General features: G+C 41.8%; 1 protein-coding gene across 1 annotated transcript in view; it reads left to right on the forward strand.

Moving 5' to 3' along the window:
- Positions 1-26468, forward strand: part of KAT6A (lysine acetyltransferase 6A) — a 76105-nt gene that overhangs the window by 43989 nt on the left and 5648 nt on the right. Inside the window, exons 4-12 of the mRNA XM_063448443.1 lie at positions 7832-7947; positions 9120-9201; positions 9510-9645; positions 9863-10161; positions 10336-10442; positions 18186-18301; positions 18764-18905; positions 20841-21002; positions 26361-26454. Coding sequence (XP_063304513.1) covers positions 7832-7947; positions 9120-9201; positions 9510-9645; positions 9863-10161; positions 10336-10442; positions 18186-18301; positions 18764-18905; positions 20841-21002; positions 26361-26454 — 1254 coding nt within the window. The remainder of the gene's footprint in view (positions 1-7831; positions 7948-9119; positions 9202-9509; positions 9646-9862; positions 10162-10335; positions 10443-18185; positions 18302-18763; positions 18906-20840; positions 21003-26360; positions 26455-26468) is intronic.

A 26468-nucleotide genomic window follows, 5' to 3' on the forward strand; every position in this document is an offset into this window, starting at 1 on the left:
AGCTGCAGGAGAGGTAAGTAACAGCTCTCTGCCAGCCCCCCTCCACTGAACTGCCAATGCCACTGGACCACCAGGGAGTGAGAGCCCCCTCCCTGCCATGTATCAAGCAGGGAGGGGGGACGAAAGAAAATTAAATAATAATAAAATAAAAAATAATAATACAAATAATAATTAAATAAAATAAAAAATAATAATAAAAAAAAATTATTCAAATAATAAAATTGCCCACCCCCCACCAAGGCTCTGCAACTCATACACACACACACTCTGCACTCATGCACACACTCTGCACTCATACGCACACTCTGCACTCATACGCACACTCTGCACTCATACGCACACTCTGCACTCATACGCACACTCTGCACTCATACGCACACTCTGCACTCATACGCACACTCTGCACTCATACGCACACTCTGCACTCATACGCACACTCTGCACTCATACGCACACTCTGCACTCATACGCACACTCTGCACTCATACGCACACTCTGCACTCATACGCACACTCTGCACTCATACGCACACTCTGCACTCATACGCACACTCTGCACTCATACGCACACTCTGCACTCATACGCACACTCTGCACTCATACGCACACTCTGCACTCATACGCACACTCTGCACTCATACGCACACTCTGCACTCATACGCACACTCTGCACTCATACGCACACTCTGCACTCATACGCACACTCTGCACTCATACGCACACTCTGCACTCATACGCACACTCTGCACTCATACGCACACTCTGCACTCATACGCACACTCTGCACTCATACGCACACTCTGCACTCATACGCACACTCTGCACTCATACGCACACTCTGCACTCATACGCACACTCTGCACTCATACGCACACTCTGCACTCATACGCACACTCTGCACTCATACGCACACTCTGCACTCATACGCACACTCTGCACTCATACGCACACTCTGCACTCATACGCACACTCTGCACTCATACGCACACTCTGCACTCATACGCACACTCTGCACTCATACGCACACTCTGCACTCATACGCACACTCTGCACTCATACGCACACTCTGCACTCATACGCACACTCTGCACTCATACGCACACTCTGCACTCATACGCACACTCTGCACTCATACGCACACTCTGCACTCATACGCACACTCTGCACTCATACGCACACTCTGCACTCATACGCACACTCTGCACTCATACGCACACTCTGCACTCATACGCACACTCTGCACTCATACGCACACTCTGCACTCATACGCACACTCTGCACTCATACGCACACTCTGCACTCATACGCACACTCTGCACTCATACGCACACTCTGCACTCATACGCACACTCTGCACTCATACGCACACTCTGCACTCATACGCACACTCTGCACTCATACGCACACTCTGCACTCATACGCACACTCTGCACTCATACGCACACTCTGCACTCATACGCACACTCTGCACTCATACGCACACTCTGCACTCATACGCACACTCTGCACTCATACGCACACTCTGCACTCATACGCACACTCTGCACTCATACGCACACTCTGCACTCATACGCACACTCTGCACTCATACGCACACTCTGCACTCATACGCACACTCTGCACTCATACGCACACTCTGCACTCATACGCACACTCTGCACTCATACGCACACTCTGCACTCATACGCACACTCTGCACTCATACGCACACTCTGCACTCATACGCACACTCTGCACTCATACGCACACTCTGCACTCATACGCACACTCTGCACTCATACGCACACTCTGCACTCATACGCACACTCTGCACTCATACGCACACGCTGCACTCATACGCACACGCTGCACTCATACGCACACGCTGCACTCATACGCACACGCTGCACTCATACGCACACGCTGCACTCATACGCACACGCTGCACTCATACGCACACGCTGCACTCATACGCACACGCTGCACTCATACGCACACGCTGCACTCATACGCACACGCTGCACTCATACGCACACGCTGCACTCATACGCACACACGCTGCACTCATACGCACACACGCTGCACTCATACGCACACACGCTGCACTCATACGCACACACGCTGCACTCATACGCACACACGCTGCACTCATACGCACACACGCTGCACTCATACGCACACACGCTGCACTCATACGCACACACGCTGCACTCATACGCACACACGCTGCACTCATACGCACACACGCTGCACTCATACGCACACACGCTGCACTCATACGCACACACGCTGCACTCATACGCACACACGCTGCACTCATACACACACACGCTGCACTCATACACACACACGCTGCACTCATACACACACACGCTGCACTCATACACACACACGCTGCACTCATACACACACACGCTGCACTCATACACACACACGCTGCACTCATACACACACGCTGCACTCATACACACAGGCTGCACTCATACACACAGGCTGCACTCATACACACAGGCTGCACTCATACACACACAGGCTGCACTCATACACACACAGGCTGCACTCATACACACACAGGCTGCACTCATACACACACACGCTGCACTCATACACACACACACGCTGCACTCATACACACACACACGCTGCACTCATACACACACACACGCTGCACTCATACACACACACACGCTGCACTCATACACACACACACGCTGCACTCATACACACACACACGCTGCACTCATACACACACACACGCTGCACTCATACACACACACACGCTGCACTCATACACACACACACGCTGCACTCATACACACACACACGCTGCACTCATACACACACACACGCTGCACTCATACACACACACACGCTGCACTCATACACACACACACGCTGCACTCATACACACACACACGCTGCACTCATACACACACACACGCTGCACTCATACACACACACACGCTGCACTCATACACACACACACGCTGCACTCATACACACACACACGCTGCACTCATACACACACACACGCTGCACTCATACACACACACGCTGCACTCATACACACACACGCTGCACTCATACACACACACGCTGCACTCATACACACACACGCTGCATTCATACACACACACGCTGCATTCATACACACACACGCTGCATTCATACACACAGGCTGCTTATACACACACAGGCTGCACTCATACACACACAGGCTGCACTCATACACACACACGCTGCACTCATACACACACACACGCTGCACTCATACACACACACACGCTGCACTCATACACACACACACGCTGCACTCATACACACACACACGCTGCACTCATACACACACACACGCTGCACTCATACACACACACACGCTGCACTCATACACACACACACGCTGCACTCATACACACACACACGCTGCACTCATACACACACACACGCTGCACTCATACACACACACACGCTGCACTCACACACACACACGCTGCACTCACACACACACGCTGCATTAATTATATACACACACTGTAAATAAATATTAAATTAATATAATTTTTTTAGGATCCACTTTTATTTAGAAATTTACCAGTAGCTGCTGCATTTCCCACCCTAGTCTTATACTCGAGTCAATAAGTTTTCCCAGTTTTTGGGGGTAAAATTAGGGGCCTCGGTTTATATTCGGGTCTGCTTATACTCAAGTATATACGGTAATTATTTTATGCATACACATTTTAACATACAATTTTATCTACAAAATCACATATGCTAATTTTTTAAAGTTTTTATATATATATATATATATTTTAAATCTTAACATGGACCTATGATTAAATCAAAATCAACATGGTTGAAATGTTTACTATATGCTAACAAGTATTTTCTTTGTAATGTGGATGTTTTTATGTGTGTCTGTTGAAGGGGAGAGGGGGGTGGGAGAATCTGTTTTGGCATAGGCTGACAAGTGCCTTGCATCGCTGATACTGGCAGCGGGTGCTGAGTTGTATACCGTCACTGGCTACTTGTAAACTATACTGTCTGCAGAGTGTAACGAGAAAGGAGTCCCTGCTTCCACACTGCTTAAAACATTGGTCTATGTTAACCTGGACTCCTTTCCTCCCCATGGTGCCAACAAACATGAGCTGCACAGGGAAGGAGAGCAGTAGGGTATTCAATAATAAAATAAAAAAATCACATTTCATTATGTTTGTTTGTTACTATATCTGTTTGTGTATATCTGATTGTGTATGTCTGTGTATGCATTTGGACAGAGTGCCTCTTGATATGTGACTAATGACTATGCATGTTTGACCAGTATATACTGGGGGAGAGAAATGTATAGTCTTGACTGGTCTATTGCATCAAAAGACCTCATGGCTTGCTAAAAAAAAAACAAAAAAAAAAAACAGGTGTAATAACTTACTATCTCCACATGGTGTCATAACAAGTACAGTGGTGCCCCAGTGAGTCAATTCCGACGCAAGGCTTTTAGCATCCTAGCCTGTTAGTAGATATATTTAATTATTCGATTTTGCTGTGATAAATATTAATCATAAAAAGGTGAGCTGTGTCTTTAAATCCTATTCAGTGTTTGTGAAAACAAAAAAACAATAATATTTTCTAAATATGAAAATCTAAGTGTTTTCAACCAAAGTGCACAGTGTAAACAGTTTTGTTGCAATAAAGTATTTTTCAACAAATGTGCATTGTATAAAAATAAATATATGCCATAAAGTCCTTTTTAACAAAAGTGCACTTTAGATACTTATGGAAAATTGTGTATCCGTTCAAATGATATATAAAAAAGTGGGAGTACAAAATATTTAGTGTTCGTGTTTGATATTAATACAAAGAAATATAAATGGACTGAATGACCCTCAAACATCGAGCAGGTAGAGACTGCTCAGGCTATGAAGCTCTGAACATTCAGCTCAATGCGATGTAATAGTTTAGAATGCCAGATGGCGTATAACCGATGGGCATCAATAATACCCAGGCTCTTGAATCCAGCTGTCAGCAATGCTGACTTCCGGAGCAGACTTCATTACTTCCTTCTGGAGGTAATTGCCCTGCCTTCAGGAACTATCGAAACTGTGCTCCAAAAGATTGTCTGTCTGTCGCCCAAGTAAACAGATTGCATGAACATGATCTATATACCAAAACTGCTTTATTAAGCTGAAGTTGTCTTGGTGCCTATAGTGTTCTTTTAAAGGAGCACTATAGTCACTATTGTAAAACTCTAGTTTTATGTCCCCAAGACTTCTTCCTATTGTTTAGTATTATTATCTCTCCACATTTTTAATTTATAATGCTGATTAATTTAAAAAACTTACCTCAGTTCCAGCGCCGAGACCCTCCGCTGGCTTCGCCCATTTTTTTGTCATAATGACAATTTTTAAAGGTTCAACCAAACACTTCTCTCATAGAAGCATCATCGTCCTTATTTGCACATGCGCGGCATAGTGCTCCACAAATCATCTGCATCATCAGAGAGCAGAGTTCACTCTGAATTAGAATTGAGCGCTTCACTGCATATTTGCGAGGCATTCGCGATCTATGCCCTCCGCTGCTATTCCCAGCCCAGATCCCCGAAGGCAGCATCCACTACACTTCAGAAAATATAGCGTATTTACACAATGTATATAAAGTTTGTGTGTTGTATAGACACACTATATGTAAAGATCTCTACCTAACTCACTCACTAACTCTCACTCTCTCACTAACTCTCACTCTCACACTCACTCAACGCTCACACACTTTCATTCACACTCTCACTCACTAATTCTCTCTCGCTCACTTACTCATTTATTCACTAACTCTCTCGCTCACTCTCACTAACTCAATCTCACTTTCTCTCTCTCTCACTATCACTCATATTTTCTCTCTCTCACTTTCACTCTCTCACTCACCCTCATTCACTTACTCACTCTTTAACTTCCACACTGTCAGCTGCTGACAGCCTTTCGGGGTTACTACAGGACACAGGAGGCGCGTTCAAACTGGAGGTGTTCCTAGGTTCTAAGGTAAACAGTGTTTACATGAAAAAGCCTGCAGAGAGATATTGTACTCACCTGAACAACCCCATTAAGCTGAAGTTGTTCAGGTGACTATAGTGTCCCTTTAAGACTTTGCTCTCGGCTAATATAATAAAAACTGCAACAAAGAAGATGTCTTCTTTGTAACAAACTGCATATATATCTTATTCATTCTTCCTAATACCGTATATGCTCGAGTATAAGCCGACCCGAATATAAGCCGAGGCCCCTAATTTTACCCCAAAAAACTGGGAAAACGTATTGACTCGAGTATAAGACTAGGGTTGGAAATGCAGTAGCTACTGGTAAATTTCTAAATAAAATTAGATCCTAAAAAATTTATATTAATTGAATTTTTATTTACCGTGTGTGTGTGTGTGTGTGTGTGTGTGTATGAGTGCAGCGTGTGTGTGTGTAGCTGAGCCTTGGTGGAGGGTGGGCAATTTTATTTTTTATTTTGTTTACCTACCTCTCCGTCAGCTCCCTCCTCCTCCGCGCCGGTCCGTGCAGCTCCCTCTATCAGCTCACACTGTAAGTCTCGCGGCCGCACTATGACCCCGCGGCTCTCGCGAGACTTACACTGGGAGCTGACCGAGGTGCTGAACGGACCGGCGCGGAGGAGAAGGGAGCTGACAGGAGCTGCAGGAGAGGTAAGTAAACTCTCTGCAGCCCCCACAAGCCCCTGTCTGTATTATGGCAATGCAAATTGCCATAATACAGACAGTGACTCGAGTATAAGCCGAGTTAGGGTTTTTCAGCACAAAAAAATGTGCTGAAAAACTCGACTTATACTCGAGTATATACAGTACATATTCCAGCACAGAGCCTTAAATACATGGAAAGGCATTATGAATAGAGTGAGAAACAATTTTCTGTACATCTTTTTATCTAGAACTCCTATCGCCTATTAGATGTGAAAACAATGCTTAAAAATTGAAGGAACACTATAGTGTCAGGAACAAAATCCTCATTCCTGACATTGTAGTGTTTAACTATTTAGGTCCCCTGCCCCCTTAGATCACAGTAAAAAGGTGATTTTACTCACTTTTTCTCCCATCTTTCCATGCCATGGCTTGACACGCCTGGCCCCCATGGCTGAGACCATCAGTCTTGATAATCTCTGCCAATCCAATGTTTTTCCCATAGGAAAGCATTGAGATTCTGTTGGGCATTGTGCCAAAACTCTGCCCTGCGTCAACCAGCATCTATTCATAGAGATGCACTGAAACTGTACATCTGTATGAAGAAAGTTGTCTCCATGCAGAGGGTGGAGACCCTGAATGTCAGGCCGCACGCTGTGCAGCATTGTTACAGGAAGCACATCTAGTGGACATCTGAGTGACTGCTACTAGAGGTGTTACTAGGCAGCAATGTAAACACTGCCTTTTCTCTGAAAACCTGCAGGGACAGGCTATAACCATCAGAACAACTGCCTTAACCCCTTAAGGACACATGACGTGTGGCACGTCATGATTCCCTTTTATTCCAGAAGTTTGGTCCTTAAGGGGTTAAGCTGTAGTGGTTCTAGTGAATATCGTGTTTTTTTTTTTTGGGGGGGGGGGGTCTGACTAAGCAATGTATTTATTTTAATACTACTTATTCAAATGCATGTTTGTGTGTATATTCCACTCTCGCCCTTCTTAAAATTTAAAGTCATATGTTACTAGTCAGTCTTTAATAGTTACTTTCCATAGCATTCTCACTAGGAGTTAATTTCTAGTGTAAATTGTGAGCCCAGTATATATAAAGTGTAAAAAACTTTGCTTCAAGTTTTCTGTTTATCGCATATCATACATTTTCTCCACTCTTTCGTAGGTCACCCATCCTGTCTCAAGTTCTCCCCAGAGCTAACGGTTCGAGTGAAAGCCCTCCGCTGGCAATGCATCGAGTGCAAGACCTGCAGCTCATGCCGTGACCAGGGCAAAAATGCTGTGAGTACACACAGTAAAATATTTCCTTAATCAATTTGAAAAGATCTGTCTTCTGCTTTGCTGTTTTTGTTTTGTTTTGTTTTTTAATTCTGCATTTCTAGTTTGTATTATTAATATGCAACTTTTTATCCATTCAGTGTAACTCAATCCCATGATGCCTACAGCATAATGTATGAGTAAAAAATACAGCCTGTATAAAAGAAAACTTATTCATTTTTGAATAAAAGTTAATTTGCTTTACAAGTTTTTTAAAATTGTTTTAATAAATTCATTTTTTTTAAATCTCCTGCTCTGTAAATTGAACTTTAATCCCATACAAAAGGCTCCTGTAGAGTGATCATGGTGCCTGGACTCTGTATGTAAAACCTTTCACTGTGAAATGCTACACATACCATGTTTAACACCTTAACTGCTGAGATGAAACTCCACCTTCAGCAGCGTCATGGGCAGTCATCTGGCATCCTGGGGACAAGACTTCTGGACGACTAATGGAAATTATTCCTATGCACAAATTTGCATTCACTGGCTGACAGCGGTTAGCTTATTCTCTCCACCAAAGAATGAGAGGCAGGATCGGCATCCGGCTTCTGCAGCCCTGCAGAAGCGGCATGTCCTAGATCTACCTACATTGGAGGTGCCAGGCAGGACTAGGTAACAGGACAGACCGTTTTAAAACAGTTTGCCAGTTACAACCAACATAACTAGTACAGCGGGCTGTATTAGATATTATGGTTGGCGTAACCCTTTAAAGAGTCATCAAAAGCATTCTGTCACACAAATTGTAAAGTTACGTGGAGGTGGCTGGAGATATCCCATTTTCCAAATATTTAAATTCATAATCCATATATCGAGCCATATGAAGTAAAATCCCACAATTTAGTACAGTACATATTAAATAAAGAACAATATATACTTCCCCTTCATAGAGAGGGACAATGAACAATATATGTGAGTGTTTCCCAAGGCAAATCTAGTTGCCATTTTGGAGTCCAGGTGAAATCTTTCCATGTTGTGATACAATTAGAAATTTCTTAAAATCTGGTTTATCTTTCGTTCTTTCTTTGTCAAAGCTTGAGTTGGGTTTTTCTTTTACCTGTAATTTGTGGTCAATACTTCACTTAGTCTTGCATAAACAAGAAATGCACTGAAATGTATTTTTGGATTTTTCTCAGGACAATATGCTGTTCTGTGATTCATGCGACCGCGGGTTTCACATGGAATGCTGTGAGCCTCCTCTTACCAGAATGCCGAAAGGTAAGTGTTTGGGATTGGAATCTAAATCTAATTAATACCCCAAAAACTTTAATAAGTAAAAAATAAAATGACTTGGAGAAACCGTTTGAAATTTGGAGCTTCCAGGGTCAATAAACTATAGTCGTTTTGTTGAAACATATGACATGTAATGTATGATTTGTAAGTCTCTCTCTTTAGGTTTGTTTCACATCCAACATTTCCTAATCTTACATATGACTTTCCCTTCTTCCTCCACCCACTCTTCTTTCCCCTGTTTGTTTCTCAATTTTTCAAGTGACTCCAGTTATTAACCATGCATTTATTTTCAGGCATGTGGATATGTCAGATCTGTCGACCTCGGAAAAAAGGTCGAAAGCTACTTCATAAGAAAGCCGCACAGATTCGGAGACGTTACACTAACCCCATTGGGCGTCCCAAGAATCGCTTAAAGAAGCAGAGTGCAACGTGAGTGTCTTCCTCTATTCTATTTATCAAAAAAAAAACAAAAAAAAAAAACTTCTTCAATGGTGAGCAGAGCCTGGGGACCTGAGGAGAGCCAATGTTTGGTTTTATTTGCATAGTGGACCTTTTATCACTAGAAGGTAATGGAGTGCATAACTCCACAATATTTTTCTACCTAAAATCAAAGTAATCTTTTGACCGTTTCTCTGAATTCTTACAGGACTAAAGGCCCATTTGGGAAAGGTCGGGGTAATCCAGGTCGAGGGAGAAGACGTAAGCTCTCATCTTGCACATCATCATCATCATCATCATCAGAAGAAGATGGCAGGAGCACTGACCCTTCTGCTGGCTCTGGTACAACAGTTCCTTTTAACAAAAAAACTAAGGGTCTTATTGATGGCTTGACAAAGTTCTTCACTCCCTCACCTGATGGACGCAAGACACGAGCGGAGGGACTTGATTACTCCCTACAGCGGTCCCGCAAGAGAGGACCACGGAAGTCTGGACAGTCAGACTGGGGTGAGCAAAGCCTCGGGATGTGAGGAGAAAGGGCTATAGATAGCAAAGAGCTGTTCTTGTGATTACACACTTTATATGTGAAGTCAAGATGTTCACACATGATTGCACAAACATTATGCGCTATAATTATATGGCATTTGTATGTTATATAAACCCTTTCCTTTTCACGCCCAGACAATAACGACGGTTGGGACAGCAAGCTGGATAGTGAGGATCGAATTGGTGTGGTGTCAGAGAAAGAAATTGAGCTCTTCCAAGATATCCAGGAGCAGGCACTGCAGGTAAAAATCTCTCCACCCTCCCACAGAAAGCTGTGTGTATTTTCAGTTTCATTTTATTTTTATGTCATTTATATTTGTGGATGGTTGGCAGACTTGAAGGGGACACTATAGTCACAAAAACAACTTTATCTTAATAAAGCAGTTTTGGTGTATAGTTCGTGCCCCTGCAGTGTCACTGCTCAATTCTCAACAATTCAGTAGTTAAAAAATTTTTTCTACATATGCAGCCTAAGCCACATCTCCATCACAGCCAGCGTAAAAAATGTTTTCACTTTTAATCAGAAGTCAACTTGCTTTAAAGTTTTTATCTCCTGCACTGCAAATATAACTTTAATCACACACAGCAGGGTCCAAAAGGCTATTAACAGAACAGAGGATAAGAAATTCTAAATTAAGCAAATGTGCAACAAAGGATGTTTAAATATTAGATGTGATTTTACAGGAAGTGTTTAGGAAGGCTCTGCAAGTCACATACAGGGAGGTGTGACTACGGCTGTTTAAACAAAGTGACTTAACTCCTAAATGGTAGAGAATTAAGCAGTAAAACTGCAGGGGCATGATCTATACACAAAAAACGTTTTGGCGACTATACAGGGAGTGCAGAATTATTAGGCAAATGAGTATTTTGAACACATCATCCTCTTTATGCATGTTGTCTTACTCCAAGCTGTATAGGCTCGAAAGCCTACTACCAATTAAGCATATTAGGTGATGTGCATCTCTGTAATGAGAAGGGGTGTGGTCTAATGACATCAACACCCTATATCAGGTGTGCATATTTATTAGGCAACTTCCTTTCCTTTGGCAAAATGGGTCAAAAGAAGGACTTGACAGGCTCAGAAAAGTCAAAAATAGTGAGATATCTTGCAGAGGGATGCAGCACTCTTAAAATTGCAAAGCTTCTGAAGCGTGATCATCGAACAATCAAGCGTTTCATTCAAAATAGTCAACAGGGTCGCAAGAAGCGCGTGGAGAAACCAAGGCGCAAAATAACTGCCCATGAACTGAGAAAAGTCAAGCGTGCAGCTGCCAAGATGCCACTTGCCACCAGTTTGGCCATATTTCAGAGCTGCAACATCACTGGAGTGCCCAAAAGCACAAGGTGTGCAATACTCAGAGACATGGCCAAGATAAGAGGCTGAAAGACGACCACCACTGAACAAGACACACAAGCTGAAACGTCAAGACTGGGCCAAGAAATATCTCAAGACTGATTTTTCTAAGGTTTTATGGACTGATGAAATGAGAGTGAGTCTTGATGGGCCAGATGGATGGATTGGTAAGGGGCAGAGAGCTCCAGTCCGACTCAGACGCCAGCAAGGTGGAGGTGGAGTACTGGTTTGGACTGGTATCATCAAAGATGAGCTTGTGGGGCCTTTTCGGGTTGAGGATGGAGTCAAGCTCAACTGCCAGTCCTACTGCCAGTTTCTGGAAGACACCTTCTTCAAGCAGTGGTACAGGAAGAAGTCTGCATCCTTCAAGAAAACATGATTTTCATGCAGGACAATGCTCTAATGACATGGCCTCCTTGTCCACCTGATCTGAACCCCATTGAGAACCTGTGGTCCATCATCAAATGTGAGATTTACAAGGAGGGAAAACAGTACACCTCTCTGAACAGTGTCTGGGAGGCTGTGGTTGCTGCTGCACGCAATGTTGATGGTGAACAGATCAAAACACTGACAGAATCCATGGATGGCAGGCTTTTGAGTGTCCTTGCAAAGAAAGGTGGCTATATTGGTCACTGATTTGTTTTTGTTATGTTTTTGAATGTCAGAAATGTATATTTGTGAATGTTGAGATGTTATATTGGTTTCACTGGTAAAAATAAATAATTGAAATGGGTATATATTTGTTTTTTGTTAAGTTGCCTAATAATTATGCACAGTAATAGTCACCTGTACACACAGATATCCCCCTAAAATAGCTATAACTAAAAACAAACTAAAAACTACTTCCAAAAATATTCAGCTTTGATATTAATGAGTTTTTTGGGTTCATTGAGAACATGGTGGTTGTTCAATAATAAAATTAATCCTCAAAAATACAACTTGCCTAATAATTCTGCACTCCCTGTAGTGTCTCTTTAAAGTAGACATTAAGTGCATCAGGTGTTAGGATCTAACTTTGGTGCATCTCTATGGAAAATAAAGTATGTTTATATATTTTTAGTAACCAGGAAATTGACAGAGTATCGGTTTTCTGGGATTAGTCAGTTTGCACTGTTCTTTTTATTATTATTATTATATATTTTTTTTTATTCAACTATTTTTGTGCGTCTAATAGCTATTAACCTGGTAAAATGATCACAAGTGGCGTTGAAGCTTAAGATGCTGCGGACCTAGTATGATTATCTGTGTGGTTACTAATGCATTACATTTCTCACTAGCACTCTTAAAGTTAATGTTATATCATGCGCTGTAAAGCATTTAGTGGCATCGGGCTCTAGTATACACTCCTTAGGGTTTATTTAATGTTTCAGTTCCTAGTTCAGTTTTATTCAATCTTTTACTATACACAGTGTGATCACACATCCCAGCCCCCATGGTGTATGTATTTTAAAGCAGTCAATAACACCTGGTTCATGTGTTTGTTTTTCTTCTGCATCACTCTCTTCTATAAGCAGTGGCAAGTTTACATTTGACAGCCACCTTGGGCCAAGATGTAAACGATTGTTTCCACAGCATTACTTTTTATGCTCTCTATATGGTACATTTGTAACATGGACACAGGGCTGACACCTGTTGGCAACCATGGTTTAAATAAAATATTTTAGTACAAGAAAACCTCACTGTTAATATTAATAAGCAATTAATCTTATTCCTGTAGATATTTTTAATGTATCAGGATAGCCTCTTGTTTATCTTTCCCCTATGTCTATGTTTCATTTTGGTCACTTCCCCAGCACTCTGCTAGTTAATTGCCATGTACCCAGAAGACGTTTACAGCCATGCATATACCCACAGGAGAATTCCCTGCTTCTGTCACCTAGGCACAGGGTGGAGGGGGAGGGATAGAGGAGGGGAGAGCCCAGGGGAGGTCAGATAAAGAGACACAAACAAGAGTGGAGAACATAAGAAACAAGGGAGGGAAAAAAAAGAGCACCTTGTGTGCCCCCCAACTCAGTTCAGGTGTTCACACAATGTGCAAACAGCTGTATTGGAGTCCTGGGACCAGCCTAACACTTGGCATTCAACTGGAGGAAAGTTTTGGAAAGGAAGCCCACAATCAACAGCAATTCTCTCAGGTCAGTTACCTTTACATGCTTAGGTGTAAGAACTCTTACAGGACTTAGCACCACTCCAGAACCAGGTGAACACGTAGTTTTGGAGTCCCACTGGGCACTATGATGTTAGTTTTATATAACATGTAAATATACTACAATTGTAAGTGTGTAATTGCAGGTGACCATCACTACTAACTTGTTAGTGTAAAGAATCGTTTGACACTTAAATACTGTTGTTATAGATTGTGCTATAGCTACTCTAAAAAAAAAAAAAACTTGTGATGGAGGATCAAAATTGCTGTATATTTAAAAACGCAATCTGCTAATCTTTACATACTTACAGGTTACATGCAGCTGCTGAACTCTACACGGCCAGATATTTAACTGCCCTGGTTCATGCTCATGTAAACCTCACATTTAAAACAGATCAGTCTTAAAAATTTCAAATTAAAGGTTCTCTACCAAGAGCAGTCTTTATGCAAAAGTCTAGAAGTGGAGTTTATGCCATTGAAACCAGTGCAATTTACTGCTGATTGCTTTGCATTTGCTCGCTTTCCATTTAGAAATGTGGTTAATTAGAAATACTACTTTCACTTGTGAAAAGTGATAAGCTTGTTACATTTTCTCATCTTTAAGTTGAATTGCTGTCAGCGCGTCACTTTTAATACCCATAGTATTTAACCCCTTAAGGACACATGACATGTGTGACATGTCATGATTCCCTTTTATTCCAGAAGTTTGGTCCTTAAGGGGTTAAAGAGACGCTAGTAGCTTGAGATAGGTGTTTGAGGATTAGTAGAATGGCCCTGACAACTTACTGTTTAGAGTCTTTTTTTTTTTTTAAAAAAAGGCCTCAGTCGCCCCGGTATGGAGGGAAGTCTGTTGTTTTATTTATAATTCTTTATTTTTTGTTGTGCATGAGATAACAGAAGCATGCTTGTAATGCCACGACGGCAATTACAGGCGATTTGAAAACAAGCATTAGTTAACATTTGCACGGCATTCGGAGAAAACCACAATTTTATAAAATGTATAAGACAAGCTAAATACAGGCTAACTATGTATGTCTATTGTGGTGGGTCACGTTGGGATCGTCAAACTTGAGACTGTAAACATACAGTGATTCTAAAGTGTGTAATAGTGATTAGAGGCAGTTAAACATTACCTAACTAGCTAGACTTTAGCTTAAGTTGCTTGAACTAGACTTTATCAAGATTATCAGACAGGGTGAACTAGACTGAGCGCTAGGCCTCAGTCGCCCCGGTATGGAGGGAAGTCTGTTTTTTTATTTAAAATTCTTTATTTTTTGTTGTGCATGAGATAACAGAAGCATGTTTGTAATGCCACGACGGCAATTACAGGCGATTTGAAAACAAGCATTAGTTAACATTGTTCCGCATTATGTGGAGCTTGACCTCGTGGCTCCTTGATACGTGCGTCCGCCATCTTGTTCGGCCACTCTGCCCCCTCTGTGCAGTCGTATTTGAAGACACATATGGATGGGAAAGTGCAGATAAGGGACACAGCAGTGGGTTGTGTAGACTGGGATGACCCCCGGGAGGGGGGGCGGGGGGTGCGGGATTCAGCCACGATATAGCCGGCAGTCCCTGCTGTGAAGGTCGTTCGCCACTCCCAGCTGGGACCGCGCTAGGCCTCAGTCGCCCTGGTATGGAGGGAAGTCTGTTGTTTTATTTATAATTCTTTATTTTTTGTTGTGCATGAGATAACAGAAGCATGTTTGTAATGCCACGACGGCAATTACAGGCGATTTGAAAACAAGCATTAGTTAACATTGTTCCGCATTATGTGGAGCTTGACCTCGTGGCTCCTTGATACGTGCGTCCGCCATCTTGTTCGGCCACTCTGCCCCCTCTGTGCAGTCGTATTTGAAGACACATATGGATGGGAAAGTGCAGATAAGGGACACAGCAGTGGGTTGTGTAGACTGGGATGACCCCCGGGAGGGGGGGCGGGGGGTGCGGGATTCAGCCACGATATAGCCGGCAGTCCCTGCTGTGAAGGTCGTTCGCCACTCCCAGCTGGGACCGCGCTAGGCCTCAGTCGCCCTGGTATGGAGGGAAGTCTGTTGTTTTATTTATAATTCTTTATTTTTTGTTGTGCATGAGATAACAGAAGCATGCTTGTAATGCCACGACGGCAATTACAGGCGATTTGAAAACAAGCATTAGTTAACATTTGCACGGCATTCGGAGAAAACCACAATTTTATAAAATGTATAAGACAAGCTAAATACAGGCTAACTATGTATGTCTATTGTGGTGGGTCACGTTGGGATCGTCAAACTTGAGACTGTAAACATACAGTGATTCTAAAGTGTGTAATAGTGATTAGAGGCAGTTAAACATTGCCTAACTAGCTAGACTTTAGCTTAAGTTGCTTGAACTAGACTTTATCAAGATTATCAGACAGGGTATTGAGGGAGTAGTTAGATGCTTGTTAGGTATAGATATCCCCTGCTGCCTTAATTCAAGAAGTGTTGCACTGCTGGAAATCACAAGTAATAAACAAAGGCAAACAAAAGGTGCATGGGGGGCACAGTGTCATATAGATGGATATATAGCGGTGTCATGAGTATTCTGAGAAGGTACGCTTGCATGTCAGGCTGGCTGCTCCGATCCACCTGGAAGGCAGTCATCCAATACCCTGGCTGGATTCAGAACGTCCGCTTGGGTATAATGTATGAGGGTGGGTGGCCTTATTGGACAAGTGTGAGGCGACTCTCTAGCCTCCGGCCTGAGATGGGACCAGCATCACGCTACTGCAAGCTTGGTATCTGCAGGAGGATGCGGTCTTTCACGCTGGGTTGTTGCTTGATGTTCTGCGTGTTGCTCTCTTCCGCCGGCGTGTTCGGTGCCCTGGGGTCGACCCTCGTTTAGCCCGAGGTTTAGGAGTGAATGGCTTAGGGGATATAGGTGACTCCAGGGTTATTTTGCCTGTGTGGGGCCCCAGAAATCTCACCTCACGGTGTTGCGGTGTTTCAGGGGTTTATTGTCAACCACATGCAGCCTCCTCCTTTCCTCCAGTGCAGCCCAAAAGTGGTTAAAGATCACTTCAAGTTGGTCTCCGATATTGTTGTGAGACCCAATGAGTTCCGCATTATGTGGAGCTTGACCTTGTGGCTCCTTGATACGTGCGTCCGCCATCTTGTTCGGCCACTCGGCCCCCTCTGTGCAGTCGTATTTGAAGACAAATATGGATGGGAAAGTGCAGATAAGGGACGCAGCAGTGGGTTGTGTAGACTGGGATGACCCCCACCGGTCCGGGAGGGGGGGCGGGGGGTGCGGGATTCAGCCACGATATAGCCGGCAGTCCCTGCTGTGAAGGTCGTTCGCCACTCCCAGCTGGGACCGCGCTAGGCCTCAGTCGCCCCGGTATGGAGGGAAGTCTGTTGCAGGTCAGTATCGGTCGTTAGCCGGTTTTAGAGCAAAGTATGCGGGGAGCCCTAGTTCCATGCGACCGTTCAGCTAGACGGCCAAGCCCCGCCTCCCTAGAGTCTTTTAACAAATATGTGACTTCACAACATAGCTTGTTTGAGTGGTGATTCTGCATTCCAGGGGCAAAATCACACCTGGTTGATATTTGGAATAGTCTGTTTTTTTAATGTCGGTAGATGGATTGTACCACCTTTCACTGTTGACTTGCAGAACTAAATTTGCAGGGGAAAACGGTAGAAAAGGAGTCCGGCACAGTCCCAATCTCAATAAGGTGATTCTTTATTAATGGTGTCAAATGAGTAACATTTTGGCCCCACGGGACCTCTATCACCTTTTGATAAAGGCCGTGTGGGGTCGAAACGTCCATTTATTTGACACCATTAAAGGTACACTATAGGGTTTATGAACACAAACAGTATTGTAAAAATATAGTCAAATCTTACTTTTATTCATGTCATGTCACTACTTATTGTTTATTGTATAGGCTGTAATGTAAACACTGCATTTTCTCTGAAAACGCAGTGTTTACTGCAAAAAAGCCTGAAGGTAATGATTCTACTCACCAGATACAAATTCAATAAGCTGCAGTTGTTCTGGTGACTAGTGTCCCTTTAATAAATTTCTAAATATATAAAACATTTCCCCCAACGCTCGTGGTTTATTTTTATTTATTTATTTATTAATTTGCCCTTTGAAAATGTTGAAGGTTTAAAAACTAGTGTTTGGAAGTCAAATATCAGGTAATTGTTTTTCCAAGGCCTTTAAATGTTATTCACATCCATTTATGTAAAATATATCTAGCATTTAGAGATCTGGAGTTCTCAAAACTGAGAGGGTTTTCTAATGTGCTATAACATATGCAATTGCATGTTTGCTAGAGATTGACTTAGTATTCCCAGTGGTGGTTAAGCTCTTTAAATATGTGGCATTTCTGGAGTCAGACTTTGTGATATTACTGTTTTTTTACAGTCCGTTCCATTATCTACTTCTTTCACTGTCTCTGATCCAGTCAGTTTCACAGTTTCATTTATAACTTCTGTTCTCTTCTTGTTTTTCTTGCAGAAAGTTGGGGTTAATGGCCCTCCTGACCCACAGGTACGCTGCCCTTCAGTCATAGAGTTTGGGAAGTATGAGATACAGACGTGGTACTCGTCTCCATATCCACAGGAGTACACAAGGTAAGGGCAGAGATTACACAAGTAAAGGTTTTAGAGTTTTCCTTCTTGTTCAGTGGCTCCATGACAGGAGTTATATGAAGAGCAAGTTTATTTTCATTACTTCAGTGCAGCATAAAAACAAAACAATAAAAACATGTACTTCTGCTCTAGAGATAATTGTTACGAATGAATGGCCAGGTCCTTGCCTCTGACCTTCTCCCTGTAAGTCCACATGGAACTTGCCCATAACTTGTCTGTCTCACTTACTGCAGTCTCCAAGCACCATAACCCCCTGTAGTGATCAGACAAACATCTGTCTCCATTTCTGTTTCAAACCAATGTCATGCAGTTTGACACTAACCAAGGGTATCCCAGTGGCTTAGTTAAAGGATTGGTTTATTTCTAATGGAATTTTACACTTCTTTGTTGGCAATATCCGTATGTCGGCATGTATGTATTTTAACTTATATCGTTTTCTGACAGGCTTCCTAAATTGTACCTGTGTGAATTCTGTCTCCGTTACATGAAAAGTCGTGCTATGTTACAGCAACATACAAAAAAATGCAGCTGGTACCACCCACCTGCCAATGAAATTTACCGCAAGGACAACCTTTCAGTTTTTGAGGTAAGTGTCGTAATACTCCAGAATGGGCATTCTTCTTCTACAAAGGGTGACACACAGTTGTGCATTGGCTTATGTAGTTATTATAGTTTCATCTTCACGTTTGTGAATCTATAAAGTAGAGCAACTTTTCTTCCTCTTCATCTCATGCTCTCTCTTGCTCTTTTTTATGCATCTGCTTTATTGAGCAGATGAATACTTCATGCCATTGTACAAAACCAGTTATTATTATTATTATTACTTATAAACCGCCAACAAGTTCGGTAGCGCTGTACAATAGGGTGGACTAACAGAGTAGTATTTGTAACCAGACGAGTTGGCACACAGGAACAGAGGGATTGAGGGCCCTGCTCAATGAGCTTACATGCTAGAGTTAGGACTGTATGCAGTCAATATAACATAGCAAGCTGACTGCTTTAAGGGTCTGAAGTGGTGTTTTAAGATTTGAGGGGCAATGAGAAGAAGAGCTGCAGTCTTATCAATATTCACCTTCGATCCTGAGACCCATTAGACTATTTCCAAGATATACATTAAAGTAGCTAGCGAATCAAATCACATGACTTATTAGAGAATAGCAAGATGTCAGTAATATAGACTGACGCTTTACTGACTTACCAGCAACTAAGCAGCCATTGATGTCCCTTAACCGCCAAATTAAATAGAGGAGGGTATCTACGGATCCGGTAAACACAGGTCTAAAGCACACTACCAGGACCATCCCTTATAGAGAAACATTTTGGTAAGAAACCTGTTAAGACCACACATTTCTGGGGAGTCATAATGAGCAAACGGCTCCTATGAATCTTTTGAGTAAACAGAACATTTTTAGCAAATAATGCAAGTAAGGCCATTCTGACATGTTAAATTACTTCTTCTCAGTCCAGAGTTGGGAGCAAGAAAGTGCCTGAGAGAGATTAACTAAAGTCTCTGCTCTCTAACATGCTCCTTGCACAGTGAGATCTATACTGATGATCTTAGTCTAAGATCTCAGTCTCATAGAGAAGCATTGGGGTCATACAGCACATGTGAAGCAATCACCATATTCTGTCAATATGATGCTTCTCACTGAAACACTCACTTCTACTTTGAACAATAGCTAAAAGCTAGGGGATCAAGAAACCCTTTTGGCTGTCAGGTTTACCAAGATTGAGATGTGTTGCTAAAATCAATAAAAAATGTGCTGTTTTCTGTTACAATTGGCACATTTATACCCTTTAGTGGACATGCAGTTGATTCTTTAACCCCTTAAGGACACATGACATGTGGGACATTTCATGATTCCCTTTTATTCCTGAAGTTTGGTCCTTAAGGGGTTAAGTACCTAAGCAAGCTGAAGTTCTTTAATGTTAGTCTTCCTTTAAGTATGCCAACTTTGAGCATATGATGGGCTTGCCAACATTTGGTATTCTTTATACTAGGCACTAAACTTCAGTAATCCGTTTCATATAAACTGTAATTCAGGCCGATGGCTGAAATCTTTATCTCCCAAGCACCATGTGGACTTAAACTGGGCAAACGACAAGGCGATGCCTGTGTTCAAATTCTTCAGGATTAGGGATTCCATCCATAACACCAAGAGAAAAAAAACTAAGCATGGTTGATGGGGGGAATGTGATTGCCACTACACTTTTTTTTTTTTTTACAGTACACTGGCACATTTTTGTACACTTTTTGGTTTCTCAGAATGTTTTCCCGAATAGTTTTTCACCATTCCACCGAATCATCACACGAAAAAGCGTTAAACGTCACGAAATATGTTACATTTTTGGAAAAATAATTTGTCCGAATTGAAACCTCCCCCTCCACGCACTCCAAGTCTACTATGCCCTACATTTCCCTGTAGGGTCTTACTGAGGAACATGTATAGTCACGAATAAAAATGTTGGTGTGGCTGGTTAATGTGCCTTAATGAGTTTTATTTATCATTTCTTATTTTAGGTGGATGGAAAGGTGAGCACTATTTACTGCCAAAATCTTTGCCTTCTGGCTAAGCTCTTCCTTGACCACAAAACTCTCTATTACGACGTGGAACCTTTCCTCTTCTATGTTCTGACACAAAATGACCAGAAAGGCTGTCACCTGGTTGGATATTTCTCCAAGGTAAGCTAGAATGGTCTGCTGTGCCACACATGTCTTTTCTCTTTTCGAATAAGGGTGTCCTCTGATTCAGCTGCTTTTCTAAGTAGGTTACTCAGGATCCATTCTTTCTCCATGAGCTAATTCCAGATGGCAAGTTGACTGGGAAGAGTAATGACCACTCGTGACTGTGTGGTTGTGTCTCTGTGCTATCATTGTAGGTCACGTTACAACTTGACATCTTTTTTGCTCCTCTAACACATTTATTTATTTATTTATTTATTATTTTTTCTCTTCACCTACGCTAAAAATGTGGAATGTGAATTTTTTTTTTTTTTTTTTTTAAGTACTACTACTCTGATCCCACATTACTGTTCATGAAGTAATGTGGTATCAAACATGGAGACAAATGAGGAGACAGATATGTTAAATGCAAGTTTATATCACTAAGGTAATGAAATGCTTTCCATAAAAAAGCCTTGAAAACTTAAACACCCTCAAATGCTAAATATAAGGTTTGGCATTTCTGAAATCATCTTATTATATTGGAGATAGAGTAGTCTATGACTGTTATCTATGAATGAGATCACTACATGTGTGTAGTATATATTTTTGCAATGTTGCAAAATATCAGTAAATCCAACATTATAATTCTGAAATATTAGTAAGAATATTACTTCCCGTCCAGATCCCTGCTTGAAACTTGATATGGGTACTCTTCTGAAGGAACACAATTTTTTATATTCCTATTTATTTACTATGTCATATTATTTTTTACTATATTCTATATAGTCTTGTAACATATCAAACGAAACTTGTTAACAAAATTATGCTTGTTTTATTGAACTATCTCAATCCTGGCCTTTTTAAAAAAAAAAAAAGTTCCTATGAAACCTCCGGTCTTGTATTAAAATTTGTATTGGATTACTCAACATGGAATGACCAGCTTAGACTGTCAATTTAACTCTTTCAGGTAAAAGTTTGTCCAAATCCTCTTTCCTGGATAGTTATCACATTGTTTTGAAATGGGTATTCACTTTTGATTTTTCTAATTGAAAATTAATTTCAAATTTAGTTTAAAATATGTTTTTCCTAGTTTTGATTTTTTTTTGTCTTAACCCCTTAAGGACACATGACATGTGTGACATGTCATGATTCCCTTTTATTCCAGAAGTTTGGTCCTTAAGGGGTTAAATTTGTAATTCACTTTGAATTAAAAACAATTCATAATTTGGTGAATTATCACCATCGATATTCTCCTTGGAAGGTCGTTCCTTTTCAGCTTTGGTTTATCCTCTGGTTATTTACTATATGTGACTTTATTTTGGATACTGGTAAGTGTGTATTTGGAATTTTGTCAACATGTTGAAAGAGAAAAAAAGATACTAGAAAACTTGGATCACCTGGTAGTGTTAATAACGGAGTACACATTCAATTTAGTGTCCATAGCGATGAGGCTTTCTATAATCTGTATTCAGTTTGAAATTAACAGGAAAACGTTAATGTTGATTACACAATTGTAACCTTTCAGAGAAGTTGTGATTGCCATTACTACTGCTAGTAATTCTATTTTTCAATTTACTACGATCTGCTGTTTTGAAGGAAATGCTAATTTTGCTCAGTAGACGTATTAGGCAGCAAGGTCAGTTATGTGTTTTAGTTCAGTAGCTGCACACCAGAAGGATGTGCCAACTGTATGTAGCACTGTGACATTGAGCGTGATGTCACCTCTTGTTACATAGGGAAATGCAGATTTTTTAGAGTGCTAAAGAGAGTTGGTGAAATAGTGTTTTGTTTTTTTTTTGGGGGGGGGGGGGGTTGTTTTTTGAGGAAAGCTTTGTTTTACATGAGTGGCTGTGATTAACATGTGCTATTGTAATATTTTGACTTTTATTTGCTTTGCTCACATAAGCTTTAATGAGATGCACATGCTGCAGAAAACCTGGTTGATTATTATGTTCACTTCATTATGCTCCCTTTGAGACCCAGGAAGGAGTTTGTGCAAGTGCTGATGACACAGACTTGAAATCTGCTGTCTAAAATAAAGGTGGACTGTAGCCATAAAATCTACACCCTCAAGCATGTTGTATAGTGGTAGTATCCTTGGCACCCCCACCATTGTAGGTAGTGAAAAATGTTGCTGCTAGGAACATCAGTGGCCCTTCAGGGATAGCGTCAGTTTATGGCTCTCAACCAATGAGCCATGTCTTGTGTCCCACTGGGGCTTAGGTCTGATAGAGAATTACTGGAAGAGACAAAGACTGGGGCACCAAAACCACTACAGTGTTTTTAAACAACATTTCCACCAGTTAATTTTTCTTTGTGTTTTGAGAGAAGATTGTTGCATCACGAAGGTCCACGAATACAAAAAGCAGCTGTAAACCTGTATGGCAATAAAGATGTAGGAAATCACTCACATGATTTTGAGCTGCTCACTGTAGGATATTTACCATTCAACACTTTATGATAGGAAGCTCCATACTCATTGCTCTGTGTTTCATAAGAATCCTGGACAGTATTATTATTATTATTAGTATTTACATAGTGCCAGCTTATTCTGCAGCGCTTTACAATAAAAGGGGAATTTACCAAATGAGACAACAAAACGTAACAAAATGTAATAGGAACAATAGGTTGTTCAAAACGCTGCTCAAACGAGCTTACAGTCTAAAAGAGGTGAGCTATAAAAACACAATTGGAAGGGTATTGAGATAGACCGCAAATAGACATGGTGGGAAAGTAGCAGAACTGGAAGTGAGAGTGGAGTGTGGCCCTTTAAGAGAGAGCAAGAGGAAGGTTTGAGAGATAGAAGTTACTCTTGGAGGCCATAAGCAATCCTGAAAAGATGGGTTTTGAGGGACTTCTTAAAGGATTGAAGACAAGGGGGAGAGTCTGACAGGGGAAGGCAGGCTGTTCCAAAGGAAAGGAGCCGTCAGTGAGAAGCCTTGCAGGCGTGAATTTGCAGAAAGAAGAAGGTCACCAGTAGAGCGGAGGGACCGAGAGGGGGCATACCTATGAATCAGTGAAGAAATGCAAGAGGGGCTAGAGTTGGCTTGAACTTTTTAGGTAATGGTTAGTATTTTAAATTGACACCTGTAGGGGACATGAAGCCAGTGTAAGGATCAACAGAGGGGTGAGAAGAGTTACAGGAGAGAAAGATCAGCCTGGCAGCAGCATTCACCACAGATTGTAGGGGGGCGGTACAGCTTCTGTGGAGACCAATTAGGAGAGAATAACAGTAATCGATGCAAGAGATTACTAGAGCATGGACAAGCTCCTTGGCAGTATCTTGCGTAGGAAAGGGGCGTATGTGGGCAATGTTTTTAGCAACAGACTGGGCATGAGGCGCAAAGGTGAGGCCAGGATCAAAAGTGACACCAAGACAGCGAGCTTGAAAGGATGGTGTGAGGCAAGTACCATCAACCTGCAGGGAGAGTGAAGGAGGAGGATCAGTGTTATGAGGAGGAAAAATAAGAAACTCCGTTTTAGAGAGATTGAGTTTCAGAAAGCAGGAGGACATCCAGTCAGAGATAGAAGAAAGGGAATTGGTGACACGTTGTAGGACAGCAGGGGAGAGGTCAGGGGAGGAGATATATCTGTGTGTCCACAGGTGGTAGTGGAATCCAAATGAATTGATGAGTTTGCCAAGAGAGACAGTAAAGAAAGAGAACAAAAGGGGACACAATATAGTTTTTTTTTTTTGGTTTTTAAGTAAGCTATAACATTTACGTAAAGGATTTCAGCCACCATAGCCACTATAGCTCACTGTACTGGTGATGGCGGTAGGTAGGAGTACCTGGCGCCTGCCTCTTACATGGTCCTGTCAGGTCTCGGTTGTAGGTTCTGCAAAGATGCAGGAGCTGGATGTCAATCCTGCCGCTTATTATTGGCTGAGATCGTCCGCTGAACCTTCTCCGCCTACAAATGTGTCTGTGCTTTAGAAATTTGCTTTTAGTGAGAGTTACACCTCATTCAACTCTGTATGTGCAACATTTCACGATAACATAAAGTAGATGTGCTGTTTTTACATTTGTGTACTTTTTGTTGCCTCTTCTTCCTTCACTACATTAGGTGGAAATTGGTCTTAGAGATCAGGGAAGAATGAGAAAGTTTCTTAAAATGGTGGATCTTACTGCTCAAAACTATTTCATTTGAGCATTAGAAGGCTCAAGGCCATGTTGGTGGCTTTCTCACATTTTTATTTCTATATATATTATATATATATATATATATATATATATATATATACTTTTTTGCTGTGTTGCAGGTCCCCCCATTCTTCTACTTAAATTAAAGGAGCACTATATGGTCATGAACACAAACATGTATTCCTGACCCTGTAGGGTTAAAACCACCATCTAGCCATCCTGATCCCCTTATGCCTCCCTAAATATAGTAAAATCTTACTAGTATTCACGTCTGGAGCTGCTTGCTTTGTCAATGTTTCCTTTTGACCTGCCCACTACCTGCTGACATCATCAGAAGTGGTAGCCTGATCCAATCACAATGCTACCCCATAGGATTGGCTGAGACTGTCAATGAGGCAGATCAGGGGCAGAGCCAGCATGATTCAAACACAGCCCTGGCCAATCAGCATCTCCTCATAGAGATGAATCGAAACAATGAATCTCTGTGAGGAAAGTTCAGTGTCTGCATGCAGAGGGAGGAGACACTGAATGTTTGGATGCATTTTAGGCAGCCATGACCCAGGAAGGATCTCTAACAGCCATCTGAGGAGTGGCCAGTGAAGTAATCACTAGGCTGTAATGTAAACACTGCATTTTCTCTGAAAAGATAGTGTTTACAGCAAAAAGCCTGAAGGTAATGATTCTACTCACCAGAACAAATTCAATAAGCTGTAGTTGTTCTGGTGACTATAGTGTCCCTTTAGGTCAGCACAAATGTTTCCTGCTCACTGTTCTGACCAAGCTCATTTTGCCTTTTTGGGAATTTTAACAGTTATAATAGAATACTGTACTTTTAAAAGCCTAGATATATTCGCTATGTCTGTGACATTTTGTTTACAGTCCGTTCCGACTATTACTGGCATTAGATAGTTGATTTGAGAACATGTCCACAAGGTGGCAGAACAGACTTGCTCTTGACCTTCCTGTTCTGAGTTTGTACTGAAGGAACAATACTATATGTTAACCACTATCATGGATTGAAGGCCATTTGTATGCAATCTTTTGGTGGGGTCATTATTGGGAGTCAAAAAGCAGTCAAATCTTAATGCTTAATATAGCATAGCATTGTTATACCAGCACATCGTGCCCACATCTTCTTATGCAGGGAAGATTTGCTTGATGGTTATAAATGCTCATTGCATGTTTTGTTTTCTCTTTTGCAACACATAACATTTTCACTGTCTTGTATCTTTAGGAAAAGCACTGTCAGCAGAAATACAACGTGTCCTGCATAATGATCCTCCCCCAGTACCAGAGGAAGGGATATGGCCGCTTTCTCATAGATTTTAGTAAGTGAAAAAAT

The sequence above is a fragment of the Pelobates fuscus genome, chromosome 3, assembly GCF_036172605.1.
Source record: "Pelobates fuscus isolate aPelFus1 chromosome 3, aPelFus1.pri, whole genome shotgun sequence".
In the NCBI taxonomy this organism is placed as follows: domain Eukaryota; kingdom Metazoa; phylum Chordata; class Amphibia; order Anura; family Pelobatidae; genus Pelobates; species Pelobates fuscus.